Below are 14,529 nucleotides of genomic sequence, written 5' to 3' on the forward strand. Positions count from 1 at the left end.
GATTTGCATATCTCTGATGGCCAGTGATGATGAGCATTTTTTCATGTGTCTGTTGGCTGTATGAATGTCTTCTTTTGAGAAATGTCTGTTCATATCCTTTGCCCACTTTTTGATGGGGTTGTTTGTTTTTTTCTTGTATATTTGTTTGAGTTCTTTGTAGATTCTGGATGTTAGCCCTTTGTCAGATGAGTAGATTGCAAAAATGTTCTCCCATTCTGTAGGTTACCTGTTCACTCTGATGGTAGTTTCTTTTGCAGAAGCTCTTTAGTTTAATTAGATCCCATTTGTCAATTTTGGCTTTTGTTGCCATTGCTTTTGGTGTTTTAGACATGAAGTCCTTGCCCATGCCTATGTCCTGAATGGTACTACCTAGGTTTTCTTCTAGGGTTTTTATGGTATTAGGTCTAACATTTAAGTCTCTAATCCATCTTGAATTAATTTTCGTATAAGGAGTAAGGAAAGGATCCAGTTTCAGCTTTCTACTTATGGCTAGCCAATTTTCCCAGCGCCATTTATTAAATAGGGAATCCTTTCCCCATTTCTTGTTTTTCTCAGGTTTATCAAAGATCAGATGGCTGTAGATGTGTGGTATTATTTCTGAGGACTCTGTTCTGTTCTATTGGTCTATATCTCTGTTTTGGTACCAGTACCATGCTGTTTTGGTTACTGTAGCCTTGTAGTATAGTTTGAAGTCAGGTAGCGTGATGCCACCAGCTTTGTTCTTTTGACTTAGGATTGTCTTGGAGATGCGGGCTCTTTTTTGGTTCCATATGAACTTTAAAGCAGTTTTTTCCAATTCTGTGAAGATACTCATTGGTAGCTTGATGGGGATGGCATTGACTCTACAAATTACCTTGGGCGGTATGGCCGTTTTCACGATATTGATTCTTCCTATCCATGAGCATGGTATGTTCTTCCATTTGTTTGTGTCCTCTTTTATTTCACTGAGCAGTGGTTTGTAGTTCTCCTCGAAGAGGTCCTTCACATCCCTTGTAAGTTGGATTCCTAGGTATTTTATTCTCTTTGAAGCAATTGTGAATGGAAGTTCATTCCTGATTTGGCTCTCTGCTTGTCTGTTACTGGTGTATAAGAATGCTTGTGATTTTTGCACATTAATTTTGTATCCTGAGACTTTGCTGAAGTTTCTTATCAGCTTAAGGAGATTTTGGGCTGAGACGATGGGGTTTTCTAAATATACAATCATGTCATCTGCAAACAGGGACAATTTGACTTCTTCCTTTCCTTACTGAATACCCTTTATTTCTTTTTCTTGCCTGATTGCCCTAACCAGAACTTCCAACACTATGTTGAATAGGAGTGGTGAGAGAGGGCATCCCTGTCTTGTGCCGCTTTTCAAAGGGAATTTTTCCAGTTTTTGCCCATTCAGTATGATATTGGCTGTGGGTTTGTCATAAATAGCTCTTATTATTTTGAGATACGTTCCTTTAATATAGTGACATTGTTTAGGAAGCCTGTTATCCCTAAAGGACCCATAGCAGGGCATTTTTCTTTCTTTTTGAATATTTTGATTTGTAACTGAAGTTCTTCTACCTTCAAGTTACCTCATTCTGTCTTACACATAACTCTAGAAATGTAATGGTTTCAGCTATGAAAAGTAATGGTTTTGATGTGAATTGTAAGTTATTTATACCTAATTCCTAATGTGAGTCAGTATTGATCATACATCTTTTAAAATATGTATAAGATTAACATTTTATGTTTTATTTGATGTGACATTTAAATCTATGGGCTTACAGATTTTTACTTGTATTACGTAGTCAAACTTTAAAATAATCTTTGTACTGAGTCATCTGGTTAAAAATATGTGAGTAATAAATCTAATTAAATTTTGGCTGGGCACGGTGGCTCATGCCTGTAATCCCAACACTTTGGGAGGCCGAGGCAGGTGGATCACGAGGTCAGGAGATCGAGACCATCCTGGCTAACATGGTGAAACCCCGTGTCTACTAAAAATACAGGAAAAAAAAAAATTGGCTGGGCGTGGTGGCAGACGCCTGTAGTCCCAGCTACTAGGGAGGGTGAGGCAGGAGAATGGCGTGAACCCGGGAGGTGGAGCTTGCAGTGAGCTGAGGTCATGCCACACTGCACTAGAGCCTGGGCGACTGAGACTCTGTCTCAAAAAAAAAAAAAAAAAAAATCTAATTAATTTTTGTTCATATGATGAAGACTAAAGATTGAACTGTACTCTTTTGCATGAAATAGTGGAAATGTAATTTTTTATAAAAGTATGAGAAGGTATAGATATAAATGTTTTGTGTATAAGTAGGCCTTTCTAGTTTCTAAAGGTAATTAAATCCTGGAAAAATGTTTCTTCTTTTTGTCTGAATAAACAAAATGCATTATAAATTAAAAATCATTTTTATCACATAATAATGGATTCATGTGTACAAAAAAACTCTCATATAAGAGGTTGTACATGTTAGATAATGACACATGCCTATAGGTGGGAACAATATCTTATTTAGAAAACAGTGTATGAGGAGATGAGGAATCTAGGAAGTAGGATTCTGTAGCATGGAACATTGTCATAATGAATCTATTCTAGGAAAAGTTCAAAGCATGTAATACCTACTATTCATTTCCATAGTCATTATAAAACTCTTAAGGCACCCTGTGATCATGTTACTTAAATAACCCAATTTTCAATAGACTTTGTAAGGTAAATTAGTAAAATGGAGTTTCCTCCAAAGTATTCCCTCTCAGCCAATTTATGTTGTGTATAGAATTACTAGATATAAGCCAATTAGGTTTTGCAGAATAATTTTCTAAGAACGACAGTTTTGATTTTATATTGCTTGTTATAATATTAAATAACAGGAATAACTTTTAATTTAATGAATTGCTTTTTATCAGTAATTTATTATATGCATAAAGAAATACATGTCGGCCAGGCTGTCTGTATGCAACTGATTGGGAATTTGTTTTAAGGCGTTAGGCTACAAGCTATAAAAATGAGATAAGAGTGATCTTAAAATATATACTTTTTATATCCAATTGATGCTTAAAATATAAAATTTGACTTCTTTTAGGTTCCACAAATCAACAAGACTTTTCTTCAGGGAAAAGTGAAGATTTGGGAACAGTTCAGGAGAAGTCCACCAAAAGCCTTGTTATAGGTCCTCTTAATTTTCGTTTGGATAGCAGTGCGGTGCATAGGATTTTGAAAATGATTGTGTGTGCCTTGGAACACGAATATGAACCATATAGCAGGCTAAAATCAGGTTTGTTTCTGGATTAATTCTGAATCTATTGCCATTTGTTTTGAATAATTATATAATGCAATTTGTGTTGTCTTGCTAACTTTACCTTTTTAGTGTAATTTGCCTGTTTACAAGGACTTTGATATATGTAGCTGTTTATTTGAAGAATAAACTTGTGTGTAGAAGTTGGAGAGGTCAAGATTTGAAAGTTATTGCACAAATACTTTATTTGCCAGTATTTGTCAGTATTTTATTGCTATACCTTTGTTAAACTTTTTCTAGTGGATACTTGCAAATACAACTATTTTTTTTTTCACATTAATGGATTCTAAGGAGCCAGATATAAAGTTGGGCTCTAAACACACAAATTTAACATTCAAGAAAACTTAGGCACTACTGGTTTTTAAAAAATTGCTGTACAACTAATTTTTTCTACATGGTAGATAGCTATGGTTGTCATCATTTCATAAAATGCAATTTCCTTTTTAAAGCAGTAAAGCAACTCTAGAGTAGAGCATAATAGTGTAATAAGGAAGTATAAGATACACCCTGTGGAGTCAGACTATGGTTTAAAATTTGACCCTCACTTCTTAGTATCCTTAAGAAATTTAATTAACATCTTTGATGTTTCATTTCTCTGTCTCTATAATAAGTTTAGTTATTGTGACAGAGATGGCTAATTGTCTCCTCAATATCCAGTTTTTTTTCACAGTAATAGAAATTTCTGTAACAGAAATAAAGACTATACATTTAAGGGATAGTCATATGACTAGGTTCTGTCTACTGGGATGGGAGCAGAAGTTTATGTGATGTTTTGGGCCATGACTTTAAAAGCAAAAGAGCATGCCTGCCTTCTTTTCTTCTCTTCTTTCTTCTGGCTGGAAAGTGAATACAATGATATGGGCTGGACCTGCCATTTTAGATTCTGAAATGAAAGCTGCATACTGAGGATGATAGAGTAGCAAGATAAAAAGCACTTAGGTCCTCAGTACTGTGATGGCACCAGGTCAGCCCTGGATCCTTTAGACTCAAATTGTTTCACAAAAGAAATAAGGGCTGAGCATGGTCACTCCTATCTGTAATCCCAGTAGTTAGGGAGGCCAAGGCGGGAGGATTGCTCGAGCCCAGGAGTTTGAGACCAACTTGGGCAGCATGGCAAGACCCTGTCTCTACAAAAGATTAAAAAAAAAAAAAAAAAAGCTGGGTTTGGTGGCATGAGCCTGTGGTCCCTGGGCTGAGGAGGGAGGATTGCTTGAGCCTGAAAGGTTGAGGCTGCCACTGTGCTCCAGCCTGGCCAACACAAGACCTGTCTCAAAAAAAAAAAAAAAAAAAAGCTTCTGTTTTTGTTAAAATTTCTATTACTTTACTTTTGTCCCAGCAACTTTACTGTTATCTTAAATGATACACTGATAGTATCTACTTCCAATGATTGTTCTGAGCACTAAATGAGATAGTGCATGTGAAAGCACCTAACACAGTGTACAGTAAGTGCTTGACACATTCATGCATTCATTTATTGTACCTTACTTGAATGCCTACCCTGTGCCAGATATTCTTTATGTGCTAGGATAGTATAGCAAACAAGACATACAAAGCCTTTGGTCTCATGGAGCTTATATCCTCACAGGGTAGACAAATAGTAAACAAGTAAAAATATCATTTCAGTCATTGATAAATACTAGAGAAGAAAAATGAAAGTTTGAAGAAGAGTGCTTGAAACAGAAGGAGGGGAGAGCTGTTTTAGTAGGGACTTTAGGAAAGTTTTCTCTGGAGAGTTTATATGTGAGCTAACTTGTGAATGATGTAAGGGAGTGAATCATGCATGTATTTGTGAAAAGAGCGATTTATGTAGACAAGTGCAAGAGCCTTGAGGTAGGAACAGTTTTGGCAGTATACAGGGATATCAACAGGTTAGAATAGCTGAAGCACAATAAATGTTTGTAAGTCATAGAGGTAGACATCAATCACCCTGTCAAGTTTTAGGGACCATGTAGTCTGTATTTTATTCTAAATGTGATGGGAAGTCATTGGTAAGTTTAACTTATTATTTTAATATTAACTTATTATTTTAATAGTAAATAGTATGGTTGGCATATGTTTTCATTTAAAAAATTTTAGATTTTGCTAGTTTTACTTGCACTGATTTGTGTGCATGTGTATTAAGTTGTATACAATTTCATCACCTTTGTAGGTTTGTGTGTTCACTACCATGGTCAAGAAAATGAACAATACCACAAGGATCTGGCATGTTACTCTCTTACAACCACACCCACTTCCCTACCATGTTCCTTTCTCCTCCCTCTTTTCCAGGGGCTAGGAATAACCCCTGGAAACTTTTGCCTCCCATTTCTAAAATTTTGTCATTTCAAAAATGTTAAATAAGTGAAATCATACAGTATGTAAGCTTTTGAGGTTGACTTATTTTGCTGAGCATAATTCTCTGGAGACTCATTCAAGTTGTTGCATGTATCAGTAGTTTGTTTCTTTTCCAGCTGAGTAGTATTCCCTTGTATACATATACTACAGTTTGTTCATTCCCTCACTTATGGAAGAATATTTGGGATTATTCTAGTTTTGGGCTATTACAAATAATGCTGCTCTGAACAGTTGTGTACTGGTTTTTGTGTGAACATTTCTTCAGGATAAATGCCTAGGTGTGCAATTGCTGGGTCATAGGGTAGTTGCATGTGTATTATTTTTTTTTTCAAGAAACTACCAAGCTGTTTTCAGGAGTGACCATACCATTTTACATCCCCATCCAATGATGACTGTGTGATCCAGCTTCTTTACACCTTCCCAGCATTTTGTTTTGTCACTGTTTTTTGTTTTAGCCATTCTGATAGATGTGTAGTTTTAATTAGCAATCCGCCATCTCACTGTGGTTTTAAAGTTGTGTTTCCTTATTGGCTAATGATGTTGAACATCTTTTTATATGCTTATTTGCCATTTTTATTTCTCCAGTGAACTGCATATGTCTTTTGCTCATTTAAAACATTGGGTTAAGCTAAAAGTTTTAATGTTTTTCATTTTATGCTGAAGTATGTCATCACTTTGAATTAATTTTTTACTTAAGGAGTGAGGTTTAGATAGGGGTTTATTTATGTGTCTTTGAATTTTCAGTTGCACCAGCACCATCCTTTCTGTACTGAACTGGTTTTGTACCTTTGTCAAAAATCAATTGAGCATATTTGTGTGGGTCTGTTTCTGAGTCCTCTAGTTTGTTTTCAGTTAGTAGACCTATGATCTTTCCCACTGTCAGTACCATGCTGACTTAATTACTGTAACTCTATGGTAAACCTGTATATTGGAGGGAAAAGTTACTCATTTTGGTTTTGAAGGAACATTTGCTTAGGTTAGAAATAACCTCATTATAACTTTCATTTACATATATCTCTAACGGAATATTGGGTTGGCTGTTTCGTTTTGTTTTTATTTTGAGATGGGGTCTCGCTTTGTCAACGAGGCTGGAATACAGTGGTATGATCATGGCTCACTGTAGCCTTGATATCCTAAAATCCAGTGAGTCTCCTGCTTCAGCCTCCTGAGTTGCTGGGACCATAGGTGTGCACCTCCATGCCCAGCTAATCTTTTTTTTTTGTAGAGATGAAGTCTTACTATGTTACCCAGGCTTATCTTGAACTCCTGGGCTCAAATAATCCTGCCTTGGCCTCCCGAAGCCCTGGGATTATAGGCATGAACCACTGTGCTGGCCCTTGACTCTTTTAATATAGATCTATTGGCATTATTTATTTTTCTCATGTAAAAGTCCAAGTTGGTCATTATTCCAGGGAGACTGTTTTATGGGGTTGTCTTAGACCCGGATTCTTTCTGTTTTATTGTTCTGCCAACCCCAGAGATCTGCCGTATATACATGGTCAATATTGGGTCACCATTAGAGTGTGTAATTTTAATCAGGAGGAAGGGGGAACAAGAGCATAAACGAAGGTATGCAGTTTTATTTATTTATTTATTTAAGAAGTAGTCTTGCTCTGTGGCCCGGGCTGGAGTGCAGTGGCACGATCTCGGCTCACTGCAACCTCTGTCTCCCAGGTTTAAGACATTCTCCTGCCTCAGCCTCCTGAGTAGCTGGGATTACAGGCAGCTGCCACCATGCCCAGCTAATTTTTGTATTTTTAGTACATGGGGTTTCACCATGTTGGCCAGGCTGGTCTCGAACTCCTGACCTCAAGTGATCCACCCACCTCAGCCTCCCAAAGTGCGGGGATTACAGACGTGAACCATCGCGCCTAGTCTGTAGTCTCATTTTAAGGACATGGCACTCTCATCCCATTGACTAAAATAGTGACATGACCCCGCACCTAACTGCAAGGTAATCTCTAGGAGGAGTCCATATATCTGACTTGAATCCAGAGGGTTTTATTGCTAAATGAAAGAAGGAGAAAATGAATACTCCTGGGCAATTAGCAATCTCTGCCACAGTAGACATATGCTGTGTGTGTGTGTGTGTGTGTGTGTGTGTGTGTGTGTGTAATCTGTATTTGAAGTTTTGAAGCAGTCTGTCATCTCAAAAATGTAATGTATATAAAGAACCTTCTAACTGACTTTATTTTAATATATGTGCAGTCCTCACTTGCCGTGATGGCTTGGGACTATAAAAAGACCGTGCAAAAGTGATCCTTATCAGTGTGAAGAATTAAGTTGTTGCACAATCTTTAGAAATTCTTGTCAAAACATTAAACATTCTCTTACTGTTGGTTATAAATGTATAGAGAAATGAAAAAATATTAAAAGGAATATTCAAAATTAAGCTGTTTTCTTTGAATAAACTTAAGAATTGTTCGAACAGTTTTTTTCTCCTTCTTGTATAACTTACAATATGACGTGTCTCTCCTATGCCACCTTAGCAAATTTTCATACTCCGTTCTACATTTGGATAATATTCTAACATTTTATCCTATACAGTCTGTGAGGGATTTCTCTGTTACCCAGGCTGAAGTGCAGTGGCATAGTATTGACTCATGCAATCTCTGCCTCCTAAGTTCAAATGATTCTCCTGCCTCAGCCTCCTGAGGAGCTGGGATTACAGGTTTGCTTGCCTGGCTAATTTTTTTATTTTTATTTTTATTTATTTATTTATTTTTTTAGTAGAGATGGGGAATCGCCATGTTGGCCAGACTTATCTTGAACTTCTGACCTCAGATGATCTGTCCAAGGTCCACCTTGGCCTCCCAAAGTACTGGGATTACAGGCGTAAGCCACTGTGTCCAGCCGAATTTTGCAAACTTAGCCACATTTATGTAACTAACTGTTTAAGAGACAGAAACTTACCAGCACTTCAGAAGTCTCCATTGTGTCCTCTTCTGGTTACTATTCTGACCTCAGGAGTAAACCACTGGCTGGGCATGGTGGCTCACTTTAAAGAAGTTTGCTGACCTTTGCTCTGTATGCTTGCTCTGTACTTAGTATTCTCCAGTCTTTTTCATTTTAGCCATTCTAGTGGGTATGTAGTGCTATCACACTGTGACTTTACTTGCAATTACCTGATGTCTAATGATGTCGAGTGCCTCAATGCAGGCACATACTTCTTTTTTTTTTTTTTTTTGAGACGGAGTCTTGCTCTGTCGCCCAGGCTGGAGTGCAATAGTGCGATCTACACTAGTAGGATGCCTTCCCCTACTTATTATACTTATTTATACCCCAAATACCCTAGGCTCATTGAGCACGAGCTTTAGGTATCATTTTTAGCCACTGGATAGATCATCTTTTGCTTATTCAAGTCTTTTTTGCTCATTTATTATCTATTTTTATAAGATAATATTTTAATGTGAAATTATAGAAAAACACAATCTCAGAATAAAGATCGTCAATTTTTTTTTTTTTTTCTTGAGACAGTTTTTCTCCTGTTGCCCAGGCTGGAGTGCAAATGGTGTGATCTCAGCTCACTGCAACCTCCGCTTCCTGGGTTCAAGCAATTCTTCTGCCTCAGCCTCCTGAATAGCTGGGATTACAGGTGTCTGCCACCATCCCTGGCTAAGTTTTGTATTTTTGGTAGGGATGGGGTTTCACCATGTTGGCCAGGCTAGTTTCGAACTCCTGACCTCAGATGATCCACCTGCCTCAGCCTCCCAAAATGCTGGGATTACAGGTGTGAGATTGTCTATTTCTTAACAATTTTTAGAAGGTTTTTTATTTTTGTTTTTAATATGCTGTAGATACAAGTCCCTCATGGAGCTGGATCTTCCCCCTCCCCATCTGTCTGTGGCAAATATTTTATCTCAGTCTGTGTCTTGCCTTTTCATTATCTCAGTGATACTTTAATGACCAAAAGCTGTTATTCTTTTAAAGAAAGAAAATGGGAATTTCTTAAAGATATATTAAAATAAAAAACTGGTAAAGTTTTAAATAACAAAGACATACATTTACATTTGAGAATAGTGTAACTTATATTTGTTAAAGGTAACTTGTTGTTTTATACCTGCTTCATTGTTGAAAAGAAAAACAGGATTTGACCTTATAGTTTGGAGAACTAATTCATTTTTTAGTTGTTTAAGAATATTAATTATTTAAAAATATTCTTTATTACATTTTTATCATTTTAATTTTAGATATTAAGGATGAAAATGAAACAATACTGAATCCTGAAGAGGTGGCTTTTCTGGAGGAATATATTCCTACTCGACATACAAGTGTTACTCTCCTCAAATGTACCTGCACAATTTCCATGGCTGAATTCAACTTGCTGGACCATTTGCTACCTGTCATTATGGGAGAAAAGGTATATTTTGTGATTTGCTATATTTTTTTCCCCTCATGTATGGATTTTTTTTTTTGTTGTTTTTTTTTTTTGTCATTTACTGAAAGAATATCTGCAGCTGGGCACAGTGGCTTGAGCCTGTAATCCTGGAAATTCAGGAGGCTGGGGCAGGATACATACTTGAGGCCAAGAGTTTGAGACCAGCCTAGGCCACATAGCAATCAATACCTTGTCTCTAAAATAAAATAAGGTAAAATAAAATAAAATAAAAAGTTAGGCATGGTGGCACATGCCTGTATTCCCAGCTCTCCAGGAGGCTGAGGTGGGAGGACTGCTTGAACCCAGAAGTTTGAGGCTGCAGCAAACTATGATCACGCCACTACACTTCAGCCTGGGTGTCACAGTGCGACCCTGTCTCAAAAAAAAAAAAAAGAAAAAGATAAAAGTGTCTGCTTATATAGTTATCCATAATGAAGTAAAAGCAATATAACTATGAACTAAAAGTTAACTGTTGATTTTTAAAATGTAATTTTAAATTTATATTTTTAATAAAATAAACTTAAGCTTGAGGGTGTATAAAGAAATGTTGAAGAATATGGGTGTAGAAGTCAGACCGTATACCAGCTGTAATGCCACAGACAATTACTTTATATCTCTAAGCCTTATTTTCCTTTTCTCAGAAAGAGAACAATTATATTTTTTCAAGCAGACTGACTATTTTAGTTTTAGCCAGTAAAACTGTCAGCCTGCCTAGATTCAGACAGTTTATTACCTTACATAGACAGCAGAAGCAAAGTCAGTAATGGTGCCAGCTCCCCTGTCCCTTGTTCCATAGGACAACCTGTAACCAAAGGGCCAAATGACTTCTATTGGTATATCGTGGGGCACCCTGTTGGCAACAATTCAGTTTCATACTGCAGCTAAGCAGTGGTGTAGCTTAGTGCATATGTCGAAAGCCCATAACTCAGCTGAATGAGGAATGCTGATGAGACACTGTTTGATGGCAGCCTCTCTGAAGATGGGAAGGTGAATGAGAAATGCTCTTTTAGCAGCTCCTCACAAGACCACATATTATCCTCTGTTTTTAGGATATCACAGGATATTCTACTAAGATCTGCTGTGGTTGAGTGTTGCTTTCATGGCATGGATTTGTATAACATTATCAGGATGCTGGTACAGACTAGTCCCACCACAGTACTTAGCTCCTAGGATTATTTTAAATATTCATTGAAATAATGTATGTAAACTATTTTGCATGTATTAGGAACTGAGTGATGTCTGCTGTAATTGTTGAGAATGCTTAATATTTGTTTATGGTCCATATACAATGTATTGCTTTCTGAATTTAACTTATACATACAAGGCCTTATTTGTTTGTTTGTTTGTTTGCTTTTTGAGACAGAGTCTTGCTCTGTTGCCTAGGCTGGAGTGCAGTGGTGAAATCTCGGCCTACTGCAACCTACGCCTCCTGGATTCATGCAACTCTCCTGTCTCCGGCTCCTGAGTAGCTTGGACTATGGGCGCATGGACTATATTTTTAGTAGAGACAGGGTTTCACCATATTGGTCAGGCAGGTCTTGAACTCCTGACCTCAGGCGATCCACCCGCCTCAGCCTTCCAAAGTGCTGGGATTACAGGCATGAGCCACCACACCCGGCCTATCTGTCTTTTTTGGGATATATTTATTTTGATGTCCGTATAATGATCGGGGTCCCCAACTCCTGAGATGTGGACCAATACTGGTTAGTTGCCTGTTAGGAACCGAGTTTCAGAGAAGGAGGTGAGTGGCGGGTGAGTGAGCATTACCACCTGAGCTGTGCCTCCTGTGAGATCAGCGACGGCATTCGATTCTCATAGGAGCATAGGAGCACAAATTCTATTGTGAACTGTGCGTGCAAGGGATCTAGGTTGGCACTCCTTATGAGAATCTAATACCTAATGACCTGAGGTGGAACAATTTCATTCCGAAACCATACCGCTTCTCCTGTCTGTGGAAAAATTGTCTTCCATGAAACTAATCCCTGATGCCAAAAAGGTTGGTGTCCGCTGATAGTGATGATCATAGAAATAAAAAGTGTCCTAACTTTAAAGAAGAAGTTATGTGAGGGAATTAACTATATGCATTAACTTTATTTTTGCTCCCTATTGGCCACTCATAATTAAGTATGGCAGTGTATATTACGATTAAGAGATCATGTAGAGAAAATTTCACTGGAGACAATTACAATATGTCTGCATTTTATCATTTCTGTTTTTGCTATCATCTGATTTTTTTAAAATAGGTACTATTTTTTAGAGTAGTTTTAGATTCACAAAGCAGAGTGAAAGTGGTACAGAGATTTTTCATAAACTCACCCCCCTACATATATAGCTTCCCCCATTGTCAACATCCCTCAACAGAATAGTATATTTGTTATAATTGATGAACCTATATTGACACATCATTATCACCCAGAGTCCACAGTTTACATTAGGGTTCACTCTTGGTGTTTTATGTTCTATGACTGTTGACTAATGTATAATTATCTACTATGGCAATATCACATAGAGTAGTTTCAATTCCCAAAAAATCCTTTGTGCTCTGCTTATTCATCCCTTCTCCCTAACCACTGGCAACCACTGATCTTTTTACTTTCCTCACAGTTTTGCCTTTTCTAGACTGTCATATAGTTGGAATCATATAGTATGTAGCCTTTTCACATTGGCTTCTTTTACTTAGTAATATGGATTTAAGGTTCTTCTTTGGCTTTTCATGACTTGATAGCTGATTTCTTCTTTGCACTTACTAATACTCCATTATGGATGTACCACAATTTGCTTATCCATTCACCTACTGAAGGACATCTTGGTTGCTTTCAAGTTTTGAGAGTTGTGAGTAAAACAGGCATATACATCCGTGTGCAAGTTTTGGTGTGGGCATGTTTTCAACTCCTTTGGGTAAACACCAAGGAGTGTGATTGATGGACTGTATGCTAAAAGTATGTTTAGTTTTGTAAGAAGCTGCCAAATTGTCTTCCAAAGTGGCAGTATGATTTTACGTTCCTGCCAGGAGTGAGTAAGAGTTCCTGTTTCTCCACAGCCCTACCAACATTTGATGTTGTTAGTGCTTCGGTTCTTTGTCATTCTAAGACATGTGTAATGGTGTCTCATTGTTTTTAGTTTTATTTCCTTGATTACATATGGTGTGGAACATCATTTCATATGCTTATTTGCCGTCTGTATATCTTCTTTGGTGAGGTATCTCTTCAGATCTATTGCCCATTTTTAAAGAGTTGTTTGTTTTCTTAATATTGAATTTTAAGGATTCCTTGTATATTTTGGGTAACAGTCCTTTATCAGATGGGTCTTTTGCAAATATTTTCCCCCAATCTGTGGCTTGTCTTTTAATTTTCTTGTATTTTGCAGAGCAGAAATTTTGAATTTTTAGTGAAGTCCTGCTTATCAATTCTTTGTTTTATAGATTGTGCCTTTGGTGTTATATCTAAAGGTCATCACTATACCCAAGGTCATCAGCTTGTATCTTTTAAGAATTGGTCCATCTCATCTAGGTTATCAAATTTGTAGGCATAGAGTTTATAGTATTTCTTTCTTTTTTTTTTTTTGAGACGGAATTTTACTTTTGTTGCCCAGGCTGGAGTGCAATGGCGTGATCTCGGCTCACAGCAACCTCTGCCTCCTGGGTTCAAGTGATTCTCTTTCCTCAGCCTCCTGAGTAGTTGGGATTACAGGCGTGCACCACTATATGTGGCTAATTTTGTATTTTTAGTAGAGACGGGGTTTCCCTGTGTCGGTCAGGCTGGTCTTGAACTCCCAACCTCAGGTGATCTCACCTTGGCGTCCCAAAGTGCTGCAATTATAGGCGTGAGCTACTGCACCTGGCCTGTCTTTAGTATTTTAAAAATTATCATTTTAGTGTCTTTGGGATTTGTAACAATGTTCCTCTTTCATTTCTGACATTAGGATTTGTATCCTCTTACTCTTTTTCTTAACCTGGCTAGAGAGGCTTATACTGATTTTTATTGAGCTAGCTTTTGGTTTTGTTTCTCTGTTGATTTTCTGTTTTCAATTTCATTGATTTCTGTTTTGATTTTAATTCTTTTCTTCTTATTTTGGATTTATTTAATTTCCTAAAGTGTAAGCTTAGGTGATTGATTTTAGATTTTCCTTTTTTGTAATATATGAACTCAATACTATAAACTTCTCTCTAAGCATTGCTTTCACTACACACTACAATTTTTGATAAGTTGGATTTTCATTTTCATTTAATTCAAAGTATTTTTTATTTCTCTTGAGATTTTTTCTTTGACTTGTGTTCTTTAGAAGTATGTTTTTAAATCTCCAAATATTTTGACATTTTTTAGTTATGTTACTGATTTTTAGTTTAATTCCATTATGGTCTGATAGCAGGCATTGTATGATTTCTTTTAAATTTGTTTAGGTGTGTTTTATGGCTTAGAATGTGTCTGTGTTGGTGACTATTCTATGTAAGCTTTAGAAGAATGTGTACTCTGTTATTGCTATATGAAGCAGTCCACTGATGTGTATTATATCTGGTTGATTATAAGTTCAATTATGTCCTTATTGATTTTCTAT

The 14,529-nt window shown here is 36.9% G+C and overlaps 1 protein-coding gene across 10 annotated transcripts in view; it reads left to right on the plus strand.

The window, feature by feature from the left end:
* VPS13B (vacuolar protein sorting 13 homolog B) overlaps nucleotides 1-14,529 on the plus strand; it is an 869,883-nt gene that overhangs the window by 125,043 nt on the left and 730,311 nt on the right. For all 10 annotated transcript variants that reach the window (XR_004435186.1, XM_033202375.1, XM_033202376.1 and 7 more), the window contains exons 13-14: nucleotides 3,051-3,242; nucleotides 9,788-9,957. Coding sequence is in view for 9 of the 10 variants with exons in the window: in XM_033202375.1 (XP_033058266.1) it covers nucleotides 3,051-3,242; nucleotides 9,788-9,957 (362 nt within the window). In the remaining variant the exon portion in view is untranslated. The remainder of the gene's footprint in view (nucleotides 1-3,050; nucleotides 3,243-9,787; nucleotides 9,958-14,529) is intronic.

The sequence above is a fragment of the Trachypithecus francoisi genome, unplaced genomic scaffold (genome assembly GCF_009764315.1).
Source record: "Trachypithecus francoisi isolate TF-2019V2 unplaced genomic scaffold, Tfra_2.0 Lachesis_group7, whole genome shotgun sequence".
Classification (NCBI taxonomy): Eukaryota; Metazoa; Chordata; class Mammalia; order Primates; family Cercopithecidae; genus Trachypithecus; species Trachypithecus francoisi.